At 46.1% G+C, this 17,877-nt stretch overlaps 4 protein-coding genes across 5 annotated transcripts; all 4 read right to left on the bottom strand.

Moving 5' to 3' along the window:
• Window positions 1-222: 222 nt before the first annotated feature.
• Window positions 223-2,460, bottom strand: LOC114431941 (free fatty acid receptor 3-like). Its single transcript, XM_028399629.1, has 2 exons — window positions 2,412-2,460; window positions 223-1,644 (listed from the first exon to the last, which is right to left on the bottom strand). The coding sequence occupies exon 2, from the start codon at window positions 1,607-1,609 to the stop codon at window positions 650-652; it is 960 nt and encodes a 319-aa protein (XP_028255430.1). The 5' UTR covers window positions 1,610-1,644; window positions 2,412-2,460; the 3' UTR covers window positions 223-649.
• Window positions 2,461-3,499: 1,039 nt separating this feature from the next.
• LOC114431945 (free fatty acid receptor 3) lies at window positions 3,500-4,744 on the bottom strand. The gene has a single exon (XM_028399636.1). It carries the CDS (start codon window positions 4,742-4,744, stop codon window positions 3,749-3,751), a length of 996 nt encoding a protein of 331 aa, XP_028255437.1. The 3' UTR covers window positions 3,500-3,748.
• Window positions 4,745-6,642: 1,898 nt separating this feature from the next.
• Window positions 6,643-9,892, bottom strand: tekt2 (tektin 2 (testicular)). The gene is made up of 10 exons (XM_028399969.1): window positions 9,795-9,892; window positions 8,704-8,866; window positions 8,502-8,627; window positions 8,220-8,425; window positions 8,010-8,153; window positions 7,820-7,934; window positions 7,308-7,415; window positions 7,091-7,234; window positions 6,923-7,002; window positions 6,643-6,850 (listed from the first exon to the last, which is right to left on the bottom strand). Exons 2-10 carry the CDS (start codon window positions 8,857-8,859, stop codon window positions 6,643-6,645), a joined length of 1,287 nt encoding a protein of 428 aa, XP_028255770.1. The 5' UTR covers window positions 8,860-8,866; window positions 9,795-9,892.
• Window positions 9,893-10,636: 744 nt separating this feature from the next.
• Window positions 10,637-16,785, bottom strand: usf2 (upstream transcription factor 2, c-fos interacting). 2 transcript variants are annotated; one of them, XM_028400458.1, is made up of 11 exons: window positions 15,994-16,785; window positions 15,400-15,443; window positions 15,203-15,318; window positions 14,982-15,101; window positions 14,413-14,575; window positions 14,248-14,335; window positions 13,935-13,979; window positions 13,593-13,651; window positions 13,177-13,268; window positions 12,631-12,759; window positions 10,637-12,114 (listed from the first exon to the last, which is right to left on the bottom strand). In XM_028400458.1, exons 1-11 carry the CDS (start codon window positions 16,029-16,031, stop codon window positions 12,025-12,027), a joined length of 984 nt encoding a protein of 327 aa, XP_028256259.1. In that variant the 5' UTR covers window positions 16,032-16,785; the 3' UTR covers window positions 10,637-12,024. The 2 variants fall into 2 exon arrangements, with proteins under 2 accessions (XP_028256259.1, XP_028256260.1); XM_028400459.1 differs by lacking the exon at window positions 13,935-13,979 and having other exon boundaries at window positions 15,994-16,784.
• Window positions 16,786-17,877: the final 1,092 nt, after the last annotated feature.

The raw sequence follows: 17,877 nt of genomic DNA, 5'->3' as shown, positions 1-17,877 counted from the left end.
CACAGTGTCTGTGACGGTTTCCTGCTTCATTTATAGCTGGAGGTCAGACGGAGAGCAGCTCCAGAAAATAGAGAATTTCACAAAATGGTTACAGCTCATGCAACATAACTGTAGGCGGACAACACTGAAACACACACAGAAGACAAAAGACATTTAGCAGCCACTCGGGGCTCGTTTTTATATAAATAACTGAATTAACACACGTGTTACACAGTCCAGCTTATGACATATTTTAAATTCCAATTACAGAAGAAACTTGTTTCTGAAATGGTGTACCACAGGGATCAAGCAATGGCCCACTTTGCTTTTTTGTAGTGTTCTTTAAAGGTGTATGAAGCCATATTTTTAGACTTTAATGAGGGGATAAGGGTGGAGATACATGGACTTTTTTGCATTTAAAGAACATTAGGATGTGGTATTTGTTACTGAAGGTGAGACAAAGACGAATGAAGTTGTGTCATCGGCAAAAAGACGAAACTACAGTCAATCTTGAGTCCTTAGTATTCAAATAAACGTTTCCTTCTGTTACGGGCACAAACATTTCAATCAAGCCTTATAGGGGTTTGTTTGAAGGTTAGCTTAGTCCTTGGTTGAAATAAATACACACACTCATTGAAAACACATTAATATCGACTGTAACTGAGGACTTTCACAGCGGAGCTGCTTCTTTGTATTTCTCAGGTTTCTGTTGGGGAGTCCCTCCACACCGGAGGATGTGCAGCTTCGCTGCAACGCCCTTGAAGCAGCGGTTTAACATGCTGCGGACCGCTGCCGACGAGAAGTAGAAGATGAAGGGATCCAGGCAGGCGTTGAAGGTGCTGGAGAGCAGTGCCACGTTCCTCCACCCCTGGCTTTCCATGCGGACAAATCCCACCACGTGGGACACGTTGTAGGGCCCAAAACAGACGGCGAATACTATCAGCGTGCCGAGCGCCAGGCCGATGGCCCGCAGCCTCCGACGTCTGCTGATGTTTGGAAGACGGGAGAGGATGAGGATGAAGTTGATGTAGCAGAAGGAGCAGATGATGAAGGGGATGCAGAAGAGGACGATGAAGAGCTCCAGGCGAAATGGCGCCACAATGGTGAGCTCGTCAAATGTGAAGTTCAGGTAGCACGTGGATGGAGGCGGCGCGGGCCCGCTGCCATTGTTGTTGGCACTGTTCTTCCACTGGAAGTAGGGCATGATGTAGACGATGCTGAGATTCAGCCCGGTCACCACCCAGAACATGATGCTGGCCATCACGGCGTAGCGAGGCCGGCGACACAGGGAGTATCTGAGAGGGAAGGCGACGCCCAGGTAGCGCTCCACGCTGACGGCGGTGAGGAGCAGGGTGCTGTTGTAGATGGGGACGTAGAACAGAAACTGTGTGAATGGACACAGCTCATAGGGCATCGTCCAGGCCATGTCGTCAGCGGCTTCCTGCATTTTAAAAGGCAGGAAAGCCAAGAAGACCAGGTCTGAGATGGTGAGGTTGAGCAGGAGGACGTCTATCGGGGTCGGCTTACGGTACACCTTGCGGCAGAAGGTGCAGAAGGCCAGGATGTTGGCAGGGACCCCCATCAGGAAGGTGAGGATGTACCCAGAAAGCAACAGGCGACTGCAGAGCATGGCGGCAGCTCAGAGCGGAGACACTCTCACAGGCTCTGGACCAGACAAAAACACCATAATCAGGTTTAAACACGCTGTTATTGAAGGTTTTACAGACACTTTATCAGCAAGGCTTTATGGGAGGATAGGTCCGGTCAACAACTCCTGAACGGATGATAACATCCTCCACTCTGCCTCAAAACAGGGACCTGTTTGAACCAGTCACAGAGGCAGAGTTCTCATACACTTATTCAGACAACTATGATTAAATCTAAAATAAAGACAAAATAAATAAAGATATATTTTTTAAAAAAAAGATATCCATCACTACTGTTGTTTTCCTAATTAAGTTTCACATGGTTAAAATCAAAGATGTCAGCGTCTAAAGTTTCACCCACAGAAACATGAAGCCTTTATTTTGAAACAATTACTGTGGATCAATGTTTTTATCGAGTCGACTGAGCTGCATCATTAGACAGAGGAGAAAGGAAATCATTCTTTGTTTGTAACAAAACCTCCTTTAAATAACAATCGATCAATGAAATGTTTCAGCCAGGAGAAAAAAATACAAATAAAAATGAACTACCTTGTAGATAAAGAACAGATCTGCTCATTCAAACCAGACTATGGTTAAAATAGATTTCCTTAACAGGCTAGATGATTGTTTTGTTTGGCATCAGCTGAAATAAAATAAAATAAAATAAAATGTGTCTAACTTTTAAATGAATTTTAATTATTTAAAAATCCAAATGTTATTATTTCCCAATGCTTTATATTATCTTCCATCTTCCTGCTCCATTAAAGCTGCTGCTCAGAAACTCACCTCTGTCCTCTCGTCCATCTCTGCGTCCTCTCTGCTGCTGCGGCGCTCTTCGACTGTCTGATCGCATCACAAGCCTCCAACTAATATCTGCTATCTCACCTCCAGTTGCGGAAATTTAATTAGAGTCTGGACGCAATCTTTGTCCTCCATGTTCTCCAAACAACGTCTCCTGGCAACAGGGCGTGATGCAAGCGCAGGTCTGTGGTAGTTTAATGTGTGAAAGGGCACGACCACAGTAAGAAAGATTGAAGACAATGTGGGTCCCACAAGAGACAGGACAGAGGACGCGACAATGTGATGGTTGGACGGCAGACTGATCATTAACAGGTTACAACCAGACACGTGTGTCAGGTTCAAGGAAGGAAAAGGGATGAAGACCTGCCAGACAGACAAACAGACAGACAGAAAGAGAGACAGGCAGAAAGACAGACAGACAGACGACAGACAGACAGAAAGAAAGAAAGACAGACGACAGACAGAAAGACAGATGACAGACGACAGACAGAAAGACAGACAGGCAGAAAGAGAGACAGGCAGAAAGACAGACAGAAAGAGAGACAGACAACAGACAGAAAGACAGACGACAGACAGACAGAAAGAAAGAAAGACAGACGACAGACAGAAAGACAGACGACAGACAGAAAGACAGACGACAGACAGACAGACAGAAAGACAGACGACAGACAGAAAGACAGACGACAGACAGGCAGTCAGAGCCTTTGGTCCCCATGTTCGCATCCCAGCATGCATTTTAGTTAAATGAATGTATAAAGGGATCTCTGGTGTCCTCTTAATCAGGTCTTGGACCACAGGTTGGAAACCAGGGACTTAGACGTTTATGCAGGTGTTAGCTGGTACAGGTGATGGTGCTTCAGAGTTTAGCTCAGGTCAGAGAAGCCTCCACCTTTAAATCACACCACAGTGTTTCAGTTTAGATCAACTTTACATTGACTAATATCACACTTCATGTTCTGCATTTCTTCTAAAATAATCACACACAACAGACTTGACAACATCGTGCTTTATTTTGAAGGTCAGTCTGGAGCATTGTTTCACACACACCAGCTTGATAAAATGAGCCTGAATTAGTGTCAGCTGTGATTTCCCTGTTTAACCCTGAGAGGCACCAGATGGAGCCATTTACCCTCAGACTGATCCTTCCCAGAGACTGCTCAGTTCCTCCTCCTACAGACTGCAGCACGCCCAGGACCAACTGACGGCTGAGTCCCTGATTCTGATCCACATTCAGCTGGCTTTTGTTTTTGATGCTCTCAGCGTGGAGATCATTTACTGGATCATTGGTGTAGCAAAGATTTTCTAAGGCTTCTTTCCTGGTGTCACTCCTGACTCTCCTTTGTCACCTCGGCTCCCGCCTGGCTCCTCTCAGAGGGAGTGGGCGGAGTCTTGACATTTCCAACGCCATTGTTGAGATTACTTCGCTGGCGACACCCGTCGCTCCGGCTGAAGTGGCTTTGCCGCCCGCACATCCTTCCCAGGAAGCCCCTGGACGCCACTGGCGAAAGCATCAGCATGACCGCCGGCTCCAGGAAGACGTTACAGGAGCTCGTCAGCATGGCGTACGTCCTCCACTCCACGTTTTTCTTCCACACGAACCCCAGGATGTGGGAGGTGTTGTATGGAGCGTAGCACACCACAAACACAGCCAGCGTGGACAGAGCGACTGTCAGGACTCTCTTCTTCCCCATGCGGGGCAAATTGGAGCGCCACACCAGTGTGACGCAGCGCAGCGTGCAGAAAGACGTCACCAACAGAGGCAAAAAAAACAACACGATGGACATCTCCAGGCGCAGGGGCAGCAGCACGGCCAGCTGGGACTCATTGAAATGGTCATAACAAGCAGAGACGTCGTCCTTGACGGAGACAAAGTAAGCCCCGCCTTCAGCCACCAGGCTAAAGCTGAGGTGCAGCAGCACCAGTGTCCACAGGAAGGCGCTGATGAAGCAGGAGATCCGAGCGCGGCGGTATCTCTTGTAGATGATTGGGAATGCGATGCTGAGGTAACGTCCGACTGTCACCGCGGTGATGAAGAGGCAGCTGCCATACAGGGAGGAGTAGAGGAAGAAGCTGTAGATGGGGCACAGAGGCGCCGGGAGCCACCAGTCCTGAAGCACCGTCTCCAGCGCTTTGACGGGCATCCAGACCACCAAGGCCAGATTGGCTACGCACAGGTTGAGGGCGTACACCACGTTGGGTGTGGCGCCACGTTTCAGGGCCTTGCGGATGTACACAAAAAAAACCAGGATGTTCGCAGGAAGGCCCAACAGGAAGGTGAAGGTGTGGACAGAGAGGGCAATGCAGTCCTTCACCTGCATCTCTGCACCTACAGAGCCACGACGTCCTCCATGAGAAGGTTCAAATACTCAACACAATCTGAGCTGGAGAGCGAGCCGCCGTGGAGCTGTGCTCCTACTTCCATTATGTCCAAACTAAACTGATCAAAAAAAAAAAAAAAAAAAGAGGCGGTGGCCACAGCGTGCTCACGACATGAGGGCAGAGAGGCAGATAAGGAGACGCAGCCACTCATGCAGAAGTAGGGGGCATTTAGCTGGCACCAGGCTGCCTTAATTGTCCTCTCAGCCTGAGGCCCACAGACAGGTAGCATCTGGGCCCTTAAGTGAAATGATTCAGAATAATTCAAACTGCCAGGAAGCGCAGGACTCATCCAGTTAAAGCCGAGGCCGCATAAAGGACCTGAAGGGCCGAGCAGTAAAGTCATAAACGTGCTCAAGCTGATGGTCGATGCGAGCAGGGGAAGGGTTGGGCTTTGGGAAAGGGTGACTTGTTTGTGGCATGAAGGCACCTCTAACAGTTTTATGGTGGTGATTGAGTTCCGTGTGTGTGTTTGTGTGTGTTATAGTGGTGGGTGTGTCACGCAGAACGCTTTAGGTGAAGAAAATGGAGCAGAAAATCAGCAGGAGGTATTTTATTAGAGTAGAGTGACGGATACGGAGAAAGGGGTTTCCAAGAAGATGCTCAAAACAACAACAATAAAAATGGTTCTGGTACCTTCTCTTGGAGTGATTTTTCACAGAGTTTGGGAGTTACTGGATATTTCAGATAAGAATTGTCAGCAGGAGAACTCAAACAGAGCCTGGAAGGTGACCAGAGCTGGGTGTCCATGCAGGTGTCTATGACAAACTCAACAGAATCCAGAACAGAGATTTCTGCAGCAGTTTGCAACCACGTGTAAGACCCAGATCCAGCAGGTGCAACTAAAGAACAGAGTGAACATCCAGAGGTGACTGTGACAGGAACACTAAGCAAATCAACACGATTCAGCATGGAGACAAGAGTAGCTACTGAAGAAGGAGCATTGTTGTCGCGCTTTGACCATCATGCTGCTGTGAAAACGTTCTAAAGGTGCAAGACGGCGATCTGCCATAAACATATACCTGCTTTTCACAACAGCAACATAATCGTATTGCACAACATCCAATCAATAAAGCTGCAAAAGTCTGAATAAAGAGTCAGGACACAGGTCGGTGGAGTCTGAGGTTCGAGTCCCCCCGACACTGTGAGCTGTTTTGTTTTCACCAAGTATTAAGTTTGACTTTGAATGGCAGCTGATGAACACATGAATTCACAACATTAAACACATTTTACATGGAAAACCGATCCTGTTTTTTTCATGGGACAAGTTCCCACCTCCCCATGTCCTGCTCCCAGTAGGTGGCGCTACAAAGGAATACTGACATATCAATGTCTCTGGGTAGCAGCATGTATCTCCTCCCAGACGATAGCTGGGATGTGACAGGATGTTTATGATGGTTTGAGCTTGTGACAGAGTGAGGTCTAAATCAATCTTTTGTGCATTAATAATGACTTTATTTGGGTAAACTGTTGTTTCTGTCCTTGAAACCACCTCTCTGATAAAGAAAAAAAGACACACCACAAACAAACACTCCTAAAAAACAAACAGTGGAGATACAAACACATCCGTTTAAAGACTTTTAAAAGAGGAGGATTTATAGGATTTTTAGGATTTATATCTAAATCAGAGTCAAAGTTCATCTTATTATCACTAAACAGCGTCAGTCGATCAAACAATATGACGAAGGTAAACAAGGCCATTAAAGCAAACGTTATCTGCAGTTGTTGTAAAAGTTTCAGGTCGGCCATATTTTAGATGATCTGCGTAACTTGAATTAAACACACAGAGATAACACAACACAACACAAACCCACACAGCAGTGCGTGGAGGCCGGGCGTCTCACTGAGCCAGCATCTGCAGGTTGCTCCTCCCGCTGGAGTTCATGAGCGGGACCAGCAGCACCGGCGGGGTGTTGTCGCTGCCGGCGGTGGAGGTGAGGCGTGCGCGGGTGTTCATGCTCCGCTGCTCCAGAGCCAGAGCTTCCTGCTTTCTGGAGAGATCCTGCAGCATCCTGGAATGATGGAGCGTCATGTTCTGCAGAGAGAGCCTGACACAGAGCAGAGGCAGCTTAATTCCTGTCTGTGCCTGAGTGTGAAAGTTATGCACCTGAGTGACTCACTGGGCCTCGGAGAGCTTCTGCTTCAGAGACAGGATGGTGGCCCCCAGCTGCTGGACTTCACTAAAGAGGCCGTGCTGCACCTGCAAACCGGCAGAAGGAGAAATGAGAACACGGCGCCGATGCTCTTGAAGCTCTGCAACATGTTTTTTTGTTCTTAATGTGTAAAACCTCGTCTTTGCACAGGTCCATGCCGGGTCTGCGGGTCCTGGTCTCCAGTCGGGTATGAGCCAGCTTCATGGAGGTGGTCTTGGCCTGCAGATCTGCATCCAGCTCATTGATGTCTTTTTCCATTTCAGACATTTCCTGTTCAGTCTGCAGACAGGTAAGCACAAATACAGGTGGTGAATTAAAAGCATTAAAAACAACATGGTCTTTGTCATCTTACAGTTTTTATCTGCCACTCCAGCTCGTCCCGGGCCTGCTCCTCATGGTGGTTCCGTTTGCGGAGGGCAAACTCTGTGGCTTTACGCTGAGTCTCCAACTCGTTCTGGAGCTGAAAGAAGTGAAGGTAGAGGAAAATACATGTCTCGGTTTACACATGCATATAGTGTCAGAATATAGTGTCAGAATGTCAAGAGACCTCCATCTTGTCTCTTAAAGGGGCGGGGCACAAAAACAATGTGACACAAATACAGGAAGTGACTCATAAATGCAGCACCATCTGGTTTTCGAAACACACCTCAAATAACACTAAAGATGGAATGATGATTTTAAAAAACACTTTTTTAACATCCTCCTGCAGCGCCCCCTGGTGTCTGGAGGCCAGCGGTGACAAAGCCAGCAGCTTTTTAAACCAACAGACAAGCTGTTGATATCTATCAGGTCGTGTAGTTTTTATAGATATTTGAAACACCTTGCTGGGACTAACACCTTCTAAAGGAGCATCCTCTCACCCACCTGGGCTCTGCTCAGGCTCGTGTCCTCCCTCATTTGCTCCGACAGCTGCATGGCCTCATGAGCAGAAGCCACGTTATACTGGCTGAACTGGACCCACTCCTGCGGGCTGGAGGAGCTGCAACCAAAGACAACCACAACGTTTCAGGACTACATGGACGGCACTCCACGCACAGCCTCGTCCTCAGATTACCTTGGTGGTACACGAGTCGGGTTGGGCTTCAGGGAGATGTTGGATGACTCTAATGTTAGCGACAGGCAGGACATGTCGATATCCAGGGCATCCATCTTGTTCTGGAGGTCTGTGGTCAGCTGGTGCCGCACCTCCTGCAGAACACTGTAAAGAAAGATGGAGGTCAGAGGGTGGAGAGTGGGCCCTGCAGCTCCAGAGAGCGCTCCTCACCACAGCTGCTCGAAGGCCTTGTCGACATGCTGCTGCAGCACTTGTTGCACTCTTTCAATCAGCTGCACCTCCTTCTTCAGCTCTTCCTCCACGGGGTCGGTGACCAGTTCGTACCCTCGCCTCCCCTCCCTCAGCGTCAGGCATTCCGTGCTGACCTCCAGAGGGACGGCAGTGGCGGCCAGGGCCTGCTCAGTCTGCTCTTTGGACTGAAACAGAACACACAGCAGGTCAGAGCAGCAGTCAGGCAGGAAGACGTTTTATCAACGGGTTTGAAGAAATCACCAGCGTCAGAGCATCCATCTCTTCATCCACCCTCTGAGCGCAGGTCTCCAACGTGTCCTTCCACCGAGCCACATCCCAAACCCGCTCCCTCAGCCTGCGGCAGGTGTCGCTCTCATCCCAGCGAGTCTACACGAGGACAAAGCAAAGTTAAACCGAGCACCGTTCCTCCGGCCATCACCGGCTCTTCGGCAGAGGAACTCACCCTGCAGCTGGTCTCGTTGCGCAGCGACCTCCCCTCCTGTCTGACCACGCTGGAAACATGGCGCCTGAGCTGAGCCGTGGCCGACAGGTCCTGGTTGCGGTGGCTCCAGTCTGACACAGTGTGGCGCAGGCTGGGCTTTACAGGGAGCGAAGACATCCTGGTGCTGAAGACAGCGGAAGTTACCCAGAACTTTTACAGTGGTTTTTAAAAAAAAAAAATATTTTAATGACTATAAAGACCATACAATATACCAATAGTAATAATAATAATGTAACAATAATTTGATCACAACATGATCCACTGAGCAGTTTCTCTCTCACCCTCTGAGCTCTCTACTCTCATTATTCTGGCTCATGCTGGTAATTTCATCTCATAATTCGTGTTTGCTGTCTTCCTCGTAGTATTGTGCCTCGCTCTCTTTGCAGGTCTCCAGACCTGCATGCTGACCTGCAGTCCGACCCCTGAACTCTCCTGTGCTCATTGACTTCACCAGGAAGTCAAGAGACGGGTCCTGCTCAAGGTTTCTTCCTCTTAAAGGGAGTTTTTCCTTGCCACAGGGCTCTTAAGGGGGTTCAGGCTCTGGGTTTTGAGACAATTTCTGACTGTAAAATGCGCTATATAAATAAAACTGAATTGAATTGAAATAATTTAAAGTTAAAGCAGCAAAATAGGAAAACATAAGAAAGAAGAAAGAATATTTTGCTTTAAAAATAAAAAACAAAATAAATATTTCAAACTTTTTTGTGGTACCCAGAGCCCAGTGTCAATACATAATAAACATAATAATCCCAAAAAATATTCCTATGTCTTACATGCTGTGATATTAATAATTTAAAGTTATCACACAAAAAAATACAAACAGTCCATTAAACGTTCAACACATTTTACTGTGATTACATCAAACAGATCATTTAAATTCTACAGTTTACGTTCAGCCTCTTGAAGTGAAGGTTCGGAACATCGTCGATTTCTTCCGAGTTTTGACGATTCTGCTGCTGTTTTTTTTTTTAATCTTTGCAACCGTTTGTGACGCAAAAACAACAACCTTTCCCGCTCTCTCTCTCATTACGTCACATTTCTTTTATACTCACCGGACCTCCAGAACCTTCCGATCCAAAGAGCCGGGCCGCGCGTGCTGGGATCAGTTTCCAGTAGCAACGGCTCCGTGAGGCGTCTCCAGGCAACGAAGAGACACAACTGAAACCAAAACAGATGAATAATTTAAACAGTGAGGAGGAGTTTTCAAACGTTTCCCGGACGTGAAGAAGAGTCAGATTAAATATATAATCCAACATTAATGATGATCGATCGTTTATTTATTCATAAAATAAAAAGCTCCTTAATGTCTGTGACCGATGTAACACACATTGTTGTGTTATTACATTAACATTAAACAACAATAAAGCACTCTGCTGTAATATTACGTTGACTTCATCTCATGGTTCAGGCTGTCAGATCTCTGATGGTGCAAAGTGAACATGAAGTCATTAAAATTCAAAAAGTTCTCCCATTTACAGAGCTGGGTTATTGAAACATCCGAAGCAGCAGCAGCAAATCTGACCTCACTCACGTGTAGTCTGGGATTTTGTGCGTTTTTTCCCTCATCGTGTCCAGGTGCAGTTCACCTCTGGATATATAAAAATGATTTTATATATATATTTTTTTTATTTTTAAGTAAATTATTTTTAAATAAATAAATAATATAATATATATATATATATATATATATATATATATATATATATATATATATATATATATATATATATATATATATATATATACACTTTTGTTTAAAAGTTTGTGGTCACTTTGAAATGTCTTTATTTTTTTTCAATGAAGATAACATTAACATAATCAGACACACAGTCTAGACATTGTTAATGTGGTGAATGACTGTTCTAGTTAGAACAGGCTGATTTTAATGGAATATATACAAAGGTATACAGAGGCCCTTTCCCAGCAGCCATCACTCCTGTGTTCTAATGATACATTGTGTTAGCTAATCATGATAAATGATTAGTAGAAACCTCCTGTGAAATGTTAGCACAGCTAAACTGTTCAGAGAAGCTATAGAACTGGCCTGGTGACCCCAGACCTTTGAACGGTAGTGTCTGTATAAATCATAGGTTGAGGATGGAGCTACCGTAGTGTTGTGAGATCACAGCTGTTTAGACGACACATTCTAGAACAATTCAAATCAGACAGGTGTATGAAGTGCAGTCACGCAGCAGAAACTGCTCCAGGCCTCGGTGGAATGAACAGCACTCGGGTATAAACACTTGTTTTATTCTAGTATCAGAATTAGTCATGCCAGTGGTTATGTTTCCATGCTGTGGTGACTTTCAGTGTAGACAAAAGCTGGTTAGTTTGAACCATCATCCCCCCACCCCCCCCCCCCTCCTTCTCAGCACATTCTGGACCCCACGGTCATGAGCCAGTGGCGTCTGAAGAGGCCCCTCCCGCATGTGCACCAAAAAGAAAAAAAATGCAGCAGGACTGACGGACCGGGTCTGTCCGGCGGAGACCTTGGACGCGCCTCTGTGTCAGTGCATGGCAGATATACAAAGGAGCCGTGGATTAATGCCCGACGGAAAGGATTCCAATCATCTCAGTGTTATCTCTATCTGTACACCTACAGGACACACACACACACAGGAGATCTCTACTGTGGGAACCATCGGCCAGTGCACCATCCCAATTACCTGAGCAATGTTAACACCTAGATCCTCCAACAGGTTTCTATTAAGGCCCTGAACTAAAATAAACAAAATTTAAAAAAAAAGCTCCACAGGGACTCGTATATTTGTGAGCTCCTCCTGGAGTGTTTGCAAAATCCAGCGCACAGTTCCACTACAGTCCTTAGTAACAGTGATGTTTGTTTTTTTGTTGTTGGAGGGAAAAATAAATCTCTCTCTGCGTTCCTTAAAGACGAATAAATTAAAAAGAAAACAGGAAACTATCTATTTTAAACACAAAAACAGGAATTAGTTAAAATGGTGAAGTCATTAAAAGTAGGTTTTCTGTTGAAAGTTTATAATTTAAAAGTAAAAAGCAGGTTTGGTGCGAGCGGTGGGCGGTGCTGTGCAGAGGGCGCGTTCCTTCGAAGCAGAAGTGTGAAGTTCAGGTAGCTACAGAGACGTTCTCAGCTCGCGGTCCTTTGGTGCTCCTCTGGAGCTCGGCGTGTGTGCATGTGTTTTTGTTTTGTTGTGGTCCGACTTCAGATGGAAATTGTCTCTCATTGTTCTTCCTGTCCTGTTTCTGTTCGGGCGGGCGGGCGGGCGGATGGGAGGATGCGACGGCGTGATCGCGAGTCCATAATCACTGCGGCGTCGCATCTCCGTTGACTTCCACACCGTGTTGTTGCAGCTGTGCTCGCAGCAGCGCGTTGTCGTTCTTCAGCTCCTCGATCTGGGAAAATGGAAGACGGATTATTAGACAAGGCAGAACAAAAACAACGAACGTTCCTATGGTTCCTGAACGCACCACGTACTATTCCCTTTATTCTCCACTTTAATTTTTTAAAAAAGCATTAAAAATAAACCACAGGCAAAAAAAAGATTCTGTAAAATATAAAAAATTTTGCACATCTTGACACAACCAGTTAGCCATGGTAGCCTCACATGTCAACACAGATAACACAATTAAAATTCAGCGTGTGTGTGTGTTGTGACTAATTGTCAGGATTTTTACAGTCGATGTGCACTTAATCTCCCCACAGGGATTAATAAAGTTAATCTTAATCTTAGAATATTGGGAAAAACTGGTTTGTACTAGTTAAATATCTGTCATCTACGTCACAATAATTCAATGTTTTAATGAAAAATTCAATTTTAGTTGCAGTAAGAAATGAAGCCAGCGACAAAAGAAGGAAGAGTTAAGTTGCTTGTTACTTGCTGAGTGTGTGTGTGTGTGTGTGTGTGTGACCTGTTGTCTAAGCAGCTCGTTGTCCATCTCAACTCGCTCCACCTCTTTGTAGCTCTCCTGCAGTCGCTGGTTGTTCTGACGCAGCTCTCGGATGTAGTCGCAGGCTTTGGACAGGATGCCTCCTTTACTCTGAGGGACACACACAAAGCGAGGCGTCGAAAGACTAATGAGTTTTACACAGCTCGTCACTTCCTCTATGACTGATGAATCATTTTCCTTTTCATCCTACACCTCTCCTCCCTTTTCATTCGTTACACGTGGAGGAGATAAACTGAACAAGCACGGCCATATGTGGCCACCTAACACAAACACCGCCCGACGGACTCTAACTTCACTGCATCAGGTGAAAGGTGATAGGTGCAGATTAACGCGCCTGCAGAGGTCACTTTAAACAGATAACGGACATGAAAACAGGTCAGATTAGCCTTTATTAACAGCGTGACCAATATTTAATCTACTCTGAATAACAGGCGCTCCTCCAGCCATCTGTCACCACACACACACACTGTACACAGCTCTTAGTAAACATCAGATTAGAAAGCTCACCGCTCCGGTTCTGCTGTCCACGCTGCAGTCAGGGATGATCTTCGACAGTGTGACGATCCAGTTATTGATCTTGTCTCTTCTTCTTCTCTCCACTGCAAACACACACGTTCAGATTTTAATGTTAAACAATGGAGCCATTTCCCCATATTTATTTAAAGCTGTAGAAAATCTGCACATCAGCAAATAAGTTGCTAAATTTTTATCATGTGACCGCTGAACATCAGTGAGTCACTGTCGGCCTCCCAGTTGTGCTGAGTAAGGCAGAATTTTAGGTTTTTCACAGGATCTCGGTGAAGCTGAGGCTTCATTTTTACATAATTCATACTTCTGACAGAGCTGTACATCACATATGATGCATTCAAGGACCTGTGTCTGCATGGGATGAATGGTAATTTTAGTAACACCAGGAGCAGCACCTTCATTGTGTTGTGCTCTCCGCCTCTCGTCGCGCGGCGCCCGTGGACCGTCCACCTTCCTGTGGAGACACACACGAAACAAAAAAGAACCCTAAAATATTATCTACACTTTACAAAACTCCTGAAGGCACCATTTGTTACAACTCATGTCAGACCAGACACATTTGGAGAGGCAGTGCAGAGCCTCTAATCCTCCAAAGGGCAAATTTGTCCCTTTTTCAGGGCTCTAAATAAACAACATGTATCTAAGTATCATCAAACGAGCTACTGCCTGATCAATGGTCTGTCTCTACAACACATGACAGGAACAGGGAGGGGGGCGTATGTGAAAGTTCTTCTCACCAGTCGGTACCGCCATGCTGCAACATCTCGTTTTCACCGAGGTCTCTGGGAACGGCAGGTAAGTGGGACAGAGTGTGGTTTTCAGACGTTGGGTGTTTTTGCTTTTTTTTTTAAATATATTTTCATTTGTACACACAATGACAACACAAATCATTCCAGGAAGGAGGAGGAAGAGGAGGAAGAGGAGGAGGGACAGGACGTCCAGTCCAGTGCACAGTTACAGGGGACAGAACATGTGGAGGTGTCCGGAGAGAGCTGCTGTGTGATCATCAGGGACGGGGTGACTGTGTGTGTGTGGACGTGTTATACTCACGCGGTGTAGGTGTGTGTGCGAGGCGCGATGGTGCGAGGGGTCGTCGTCTGCAGCACCTCAGGAGGGCTCATCATCACGTAGAACTGACCTGGATTAGGTTTAAAAAAAAAAAAATTAACCACGTGTGTGCTGTCGGTCGTCCTGCGAGGTGAGGCGGCGCTTTACCTCCTGCCTGTGTGATGGTGGGTTCGGCGGTGGCCTGCACCGACACGGCCGTGGCCGTTCCATCGCTGACCGTGGCGGCGGGAAAATACGCAAAGCGTGTTTCTCCTCCCACCGTCTCGCCGCCAGGACTGCCACCGTTACTGAACGGGTTCTGAATAACAGCCTGCAAGGAGGAGAAACAGTCAAAACTACAGGAATGCAACGTCTGTACCACTTTATTATTATTATTATGTCTCAATTAAAATATTGTCAAAAATAAACGGTTTACTTTGAACAAAATCTACTAAAAACAAAAAAATCTGCATATTTCAGTGTAAATAAGAAGCCATGATTGACTCGGCTGTGATCAGCAGTCACGCAACACAAATTCAGTGAAATTGCAATTTATGTGATCTTTTTACACGATGCCCAAGATCGAGCAAAAAAAATGCAACATGGCGGACAGGGTCTGAAGCTTATGGCCTGCTGGAGGTCATCATTATGATGATGTGACGTTCTAACCATCAGATCCCTCTGCATTCCCACAGCTGGGACACCACTAATGGGTCCCGCGTGAAGTCTTCACCCACCTGTGCCACTGCCTGAGGGGCTCCAGCGAACGCCGCGGTGGAGACGACGCTGACGGCTCCGCTGCCATCAGCTGCGGCTTCCAAGTGCTCATCTGTCACCTGAACGACGCGGTAGGTCACCTGGAGAGTGAGAGAACAGGTGTCATGTCCAGCATCACCACTAGGTGCCAGTAATACCTCCACACTGGTCCTTAAAGGAGGCGCCGCAGAGACCAGCTCACCTGTCCTCCGCTGTTCTCTGTTCGGAACTGATACTGCACATTGTGGTCAGCGAACGCAGCCTGCGGGACACCGGTGATGGTCACAGCGGCCTGCTCGTCCGTCCCCACCACCTCTCCTGCAACACACACACACATTTAACATCCAACAGCTCCGTTCTACAGATGCTCAGATTATTCAGAGGTCTGGAGACGCCCACCTTCCTGTAGCTGCACCACCTCCTCTGTTTCCTGTTTGTCGTGACTGAAACACAGAGAGGACACAGGTTCAGGTTGAACATAAGGACACAGATTTCTCAGAAACTGGATTATTTATCAGCAAGCTCATGTAGGAGACAAAGCGCGCCCCCAGGCGGCTGCACTAAGGCTGGAATCTACTTTTCTGCAACTTTCAGGACGATTTACAACAAGCTGCGTGTTTGTGGACTCTGATGAGTTTTCCTATCTGCGCATGGAGACACAACAAACTGCAGCACAGCTCACATGCGCCACTTCGCTGCTTGTTTGGTTTATTTAAGTCCTCAGAGAGCCGCATCGGAGCAGTGTGCAGGGAGATTTTGCCCTAAAAATAGACGCAAAAACTGCTGCTTTGCGTTTGCTTTTACAGTGTGGTGAATAACGTGGCCGCAGATGTGTGCAAACAGCGCACAGTTAATCCTCTAGAACGCCCCACAGGACGCCAAACTGCTGCATAAATATGAAAAGCGGGTTTCCATGAGCGCTGCGCTGCTGGCTGAGAAGCTTTTTTAGGCCGAGCACGGAGCCAGGCTGAGCAGGAAGCGGCAGCCTCTCACCTCGCCGAGTTGTCCAGACTCTGCTCCAGCATATCCATGAAGCCTGCGCGGGTGTGAACCACCGATATTCAACGACACTGATTTACGGAGATGGAAGCGCTGATCACGGGGACAAACACACGGGTCATGTGAGAAAGACAGTCCAGGACACGTGAGGCGACGGCCGGGCAAGGAGCTAAAATGGAGGCCGCTGCGGAGCGGGAGGAGCAGTCTGCGTCTGTGCGTGGAAAAAAAAAACACACACACACTTCGGGGGTTTTTTACGCAGCTTCACGGCGGCGGCGGCGGAGCTCGGAGTCCGGATCTAACCGTGTTTCTGGGTTCTAACGGACTCCTGGATGCACCGGCTGCAGATGTTTGTCTTTTAAAACCGACCTCCGGGTTCCTTTTTTTGTGTCCTCCGTGTCCTTTATTTGTTGCCCTGCGGCGCACAGCTGCTGTTTGTCCGCGCAAAGCTGCGGCGGCGACCTGCGCTCCACAAGACATGGAGTGGACTCTTAATACGTTAAATTAAAAGACGTTAAAACGGTGTTTTTAATCAGCTGCCGCTGTTTGATCTCTGTGAGAAGTCAGAAATTAAACCGTAGAATCCACGTGACCGCCTGCGGGCGCGCAGTTTTTTGATGTTTTGTGGCGCAGCTTCACGTTTTTATTTGCGCATTAAAATCTTCTTCACGCGTGGATTGTCTGCCTCGTGTGTTTTTTCCCCCACAGTGATGTGTATTTGTACAGAAACTCATTTCCACGGTGTGTGTGCTGTTTCTCTGTTAATAACCTCAGCTCCCTCTCAGTTCCTCCACAGCTCAGTTTTTTTTTTACGGGTTGGTACCCAGGTGACCGCTGAGATCCAATACGGGTTTTCCCACAAACCACATGACAGAGGGGTCCATGTCTGCAGCGGGCAGCTCATCACTCAGCGTTATTATCATGTTTCTCTGTGAATTTATACCTAAAATCAGAAGATATGAGCAACAGAAGTTAGGAGGTCTGTGTTTGTGTCCTCAGTAACTGTAATATCCTTCATAAATACAATAAAAATCAACACAATACAGTATTTAAATCATGTAAAGCCCCGTAAATAACACAGAAAATATCATTTTACATCAATGGATTCATGATTAAAACAATTATATATATATATATATATATATATATATATATATATATTTTAAATAAAGGTTGATCAAATGAGTACAGAGCAATGGCCTGAATTTATTATCTTATTCAATTTTTAAAACTGAATAAGAATATTTAGCTGGTTTATTAGTGAAGTTAGCTCGGCCTGTTAGCATACAAGCTAGCTTGATAACTACAACTAGCTAACAAACATAAAAATCCCAACAGGGAGTTCATATAAATTCATATCATAATTTTTTACATTTTGTCCCAGTTAAATAGAAACAATTGCGCAATATATCACTGATGTTGTGTATTCCAACTGTTTTATTTATTAGCTAAAACTGTCAAGCTAACTGTGAAGCTTTAACTGACTGCGGAGCATTAGCATCGTAGCTAGCGCTTGCTAACAAGGGCCGCCTAGCAAACACAAAGGTCACATCTATGCGCAGTGTGGATTTATTTCCAACAACTGAACAACAATATGTTTTTTGTATAAATTCGGAAGTTTATTCTGATTTTGTTTGTTAGCGCTACCGTTTTAGCAAGCTAGTTATTTAGCCGGGTTGCTCTCATTAGCATAATAGCAAGTTTGCTAAGTAGGTGTAGCTATCAAACAAATACCACAGCAAGCAATTTATGAAACAAATGACTTTTTTGGCCACTTTTAAACAAATACAAGCTTGTGCATAGTATAGTATACTATGTATATATATGTATGTGTATATATGTATGTATGTATATATATATATGTATACATAGTATACT

The sequence above is a fragment of the Parambassis ranga genome, chromosome 2, assembly GCF_900634625.1.
Source record: "Parambassis ranga chromosome 2, fParRan2.1, whole genome shotgun sequence".
NCBI lineage: Eukaryota > Metazoa > Chordata > Actinopteri > Ambassidae > Parambassis > Parambassis ranga.
Note: the sequence above shows the minus strand (reverse complement) of the source record. Positions and strands in the feature narration are given on the sequence as shown.

What these genes read in the sequence shown, in the direction of transcription:
- LOC114431941 (XM_028399629.1), bottom strand. Translation starts at nt 1,609, where the DNA reads ATGCTCTGCAGTCGCCTGTTGCTTTCTGGGTACATCCTCACCTTCCTG.
- LOC114431945 (XM_028399636.1), bottom strand. Translation starts at nt 4,744, where the DNA reads ATGCAGGTGAAGGACTGCATTGCCCTCTCTGTCCACACCTTCACCTTC.
- tekt2 (XM_028399969.1), bottom strand. Translation starts at nt 8,859, where the DNA reads ATGTCTTCGCTCCCTGTAAAGCCCAGCCTGCGCCACACTGTGTCAGAC. An exon ending in CGAGCCTGAGCAGAGCCCAG is followed by an intron (nt 7,416 to 7,819) that starts GTGGGTGAGAGG and finishes CACTTCTTTCAG; the next exon opens with CTCCAGAACGAGTTGGAGAC. An exon ending in TGGACCTGTGCAAAGACGAG is followed by an intron (nt 7,003 to 7,090) that starts GTTTTACACATT and finishes GCCGGTTTGCAG; the next exon opens with GTGCAGCACGGCCTCTTTAG.
- usf2 (XM_028400458.1), bottom strand. Translation starts at nt 16,031, where the DNA reads ATGGATATGCTGGAGCAGAGTCTGGACAACTCGGCGAG. An exon ending in CCCCTCAGGCAGTGGCACAG is followed by an intron (nt 14,576 to 14,981) that starts GTGGGTGAAGAC and finishes TCCTCCTTGCAG; the next exon opens with GCTGTTATTCAGAACCCGTT. An exon ending in GAGAGCACAACACAATGAAG is followed by an intron (nt 13,269 to 13,592) that starts GTGCTGCTCCTG and finishes GTGTGTTTGCAG; the next exon opens with TGGAGAGAAGAAGAAGAGAC.